The sequence below is a fragment of the Anoplopoma fimbria genome, unplaced genomic scaffold (genome assembly GCF_027596085.1).
Source record: "Anoplopoma fimbria isolate UVic2021 breed Golden Eagle Sablefish unplaced genomic scaffold, Afim_UVic_2022 Un_contig_6538_pilon_pilon:::fragment_2:::debris, whole genome shotgun sequence".
Taxonomy (NCBI): Eukaryota; Metazoa; Chordata; class Actinopteri; order Perciformes; family Anoplopomatidae; genus Anoplopoma; species Anoplopoma fimbria.
Window position 1 is genome coordinate 1 of NW_026550132.1, and position 3,072 is coordinate 3,072.

The 3,072-nt window shown below is 44.5% G+C and overlaps 1 protein-coding gene across 1 annotated transcript; it reads left to right on the forward strand.

The window, feature by feature from the left end:
• Positions 1–67: 67 nt before the first annotated feature.
• LOC129114988 (DENN domain-containing protein 5B-like) lies at positions 68–2,472 on the forward strand (the record flags this gene model as incomplete). The annotated part of the gene is made up of 4 exons (XM_054626804.1): positions 68–150; positions 613–739; positions 988–1,162; positions 1,694–2,472. Coding segments are annotated over 4 exons (569 nt in total), but the record flags the coding sequence as incomplete, so codon positions are not given.
• Between the last annotated feature and the right edge of the window lie 600 nt (positions 2,473–3,072).

Consider the following 3,072-nt stretch of genomic DNA (forward strand, 5'->3'; position numbering starts at 1 on the left):
ATGTCTAAGAGAGGCCGCTCGGCTTCTCTCTGCGTTTATATTAACACGGCTGTTTACTTGATTCCAGAACCGACTTCAGCCCAAATCCAAGAGGCCATCGGGGAGGCTGTGAACAACATCGTCAAACACTTCCACAAGCCGGAGAAAGAGGTGAGCAGAATCATGATGAGTAAACTCATTTTTATTATTTGAATCATGCTGTACTGCTGTACTTTCTCTGAACCCTTCACGTTACCAGGCCGTGTGGATTTAATTCTCTCCGTCTCCATCTGACTGTGTTCATTACGTTTTACTCAGTAAAGTGCTGGTGTAATGGCCCGTCCTGCAGATGTACAAACGGCTCAGGCCTCACTTTAAGTGCCCTCTGTCAGAGGAGTGATGGAGTAGAGAGTAGAGAGGGAGAGTGCATGCAGCTCTGAAAGAGGCTATGGTTCTCAACTTGTTTCCACACAATTCACAGGCTTTTTTTCTACTTACTGTTTCTGTGGTCAACTCCCCGCTGTAGACCCGGGGTTGTTTTAGATACCACTGATGAGGTAGAGTTTATGTTGAGTCCTGTTCTCTCTCTGTGTTTCCTGTGTTGATGCTTTGTCTCCGGGGCTCTGGATGCAGAGAGGCAGCCTCACCGTCCTGCTGTGTGGAGAGAACAGCTTGGTGGCAGCTCTGGAGCAGTTCTTCCACCACGGCTTCAAGTCGGCCCGTCTCTTCCAGAAGACGGTGTTCGTGTGGGACTTTGTGGGTGAGTGTGGAGGCACAGCGCCATCTGCTGCCGATAACGAGCTATTTAATATGGCACATTTAGGTGATTTATGAGGAAATAATGTGTCAAATTGTATTTATAAAACCAGTCTGTGTGTATGGAGCTCCATTGTGTATTTTAGTCCAGTGAAGTTACATAGGTAAAGAGTGAAGGAGCTGCACACTGAAGAGCATTTTATTTTAGGCCGCAATGAACATTTGCAGAACATCCTCCCTCTCCCTCTGCAGAGAAAGCCGTTGCCTACATGGAGTCAGCTGACCAGATGGGAGACCTCCGGGAGACGGCAGAGCCCCTGGGGATGACCTGTCAGTCACTCTGTCGCTACGTCAACGCAATCAACTCCACCCCCAGGAACATCGGCAAGGATGGGAAGTTCCAGCTGCTGGTCTGCCTCGGAGCCAGGTACGTTTAAAAAGAGCACAGCTGTCATTCACCGGTCTGCGGTTAATTCTGTGTACACGAAGAGCACAGGTACAAAAAATAATAATATATGTTTTAGTATATGCCACTTTTCTATTAGGAATTCTGATAATAAAAGATTTACACACAAAAGAATCTTATCAAGTCAGAAACGATTCATGTGCTATATTTACACATTTAATGAATAGAGAGACGATTTGTGATCCATATGTCCTATGGAAATACATTCTATTTGGACATAAATAGTATGAGTCATATGAGTGTTTAGGATCCAATCAGGATTCAACCACAGCAATGAAACGTATCAGAGACAACAGCACAGTCAGAAATCTCTTTTAAAAAAATAACCCAAGCTGATTGAACTTTGGCTGAAAATATCAGTTAAGTTAAAAAGCTGACTGAGAAAATCGGTTTTCAAGGCCTATAAGGTAGATTTTAGGAAACCTTGTTATCAGATGTTGTATGTACTACATAGGCATTTTCCTAAACGTTATCTCACTGTTCGTTGTGCAGAGACCGCCTGCTGCCCCAGTGGCTCCCCCTGCTGGTGGAATGCCCGGTGATCCCACGTATGTACGAGGACACAGCCTTGCTCAGAGACCGCACCACAGTCAACGCCCTCATCGGAGTCCTGGAGACGCTCCACGACTTCCCCGTCACTATGGAAGCCTCGCTGGTCAAAGGCATTGACCTTTAGCCCTCAGGACAGACCGGCAGGCCGCCACAGCTCTACAGTTCCCTCTGATACTTCTCCTCACTACCACCAATTGTACCCACCCTTAATCTCTTATCCTATTGGCTATGGGATGAGACTCATGACCAGGGAAGGAGGAAGAGAGGAAAGAGATTTTACCAAAGCAAAAAGTTCCACTGCTTCATGTGAGAGGTTGAGGCTTTGGATCAGCCATAAGCCTGGATGCAGTATTACACACACACACACACACACACACACACACACACACACACACACACACACACACACACACACACACACACACACACACACCGTGGCTCTAGAGGACCGTTTTGAATTCTATTACAACCACTGCTGCATCATGCTTTATCATACAAGGTTGATTACCACTGGTTGAATTTATTTTCATTACGCTTAAAATCTATTTTTATTGTTATCTATCCCACTGGTTCGGACTGAAAAGAGCCTGCTAAAATATGTTTTCTTTTAAGATGACTTATTTCCAAAAACAGCTTATCACTGTAGTGTTAACAAACTTTAATCGAACAGTAAGAGAAAGTACATTTTTGGGGATTATTCTTGGCGGCGGATTAATCCACATCTGTTGTTCTTTTTGAGGACAATGGAGTTTTTAACTCAATGGAAGAAGATGTTTAAATCAATTTTGTTTTAGGTCATTGGTCATAGCAAATTTAAAAACTTTTAAATAAGCCAACATGTAATTCCAAAAATATATAACAGCAAGCTAATGTTTCTGTAAGTTGATAAACAGTGGCTGCTTGGAGGAAAGCAAAATTTAACAAAAAGACGTACAGTACTTTTGGGGAAATTGCTGACAGTAACATACACTGACATCGGGGCAGAACCACGGTGTGTCTCTTTAAACGTTTAGTAGCAGCAGCAGACGTTTCCCTGTGTTAGCCACGTAGCCTAGCCCGTCCTCTCTAGGTACAACTTCATAAACTGTGATAGATTCACATTTCTCGCCTGCAACCGGAGGTCACAGCGCCACCATCCCCACACCCTAGTTAGTGTTAGAGTTAGCGTTAGCGTTAGCGAGCATGCATATGGGATGTGGAAAGAAGAGATGACTGACACACTGGAACGAGGATTATGATGAAGATGCTGATGAAGTCTTGTAGTGTGACCTGCTGACCTTCGTACAGAGTGGCTCACCACGCCTCTCGTTCTTTTAAAC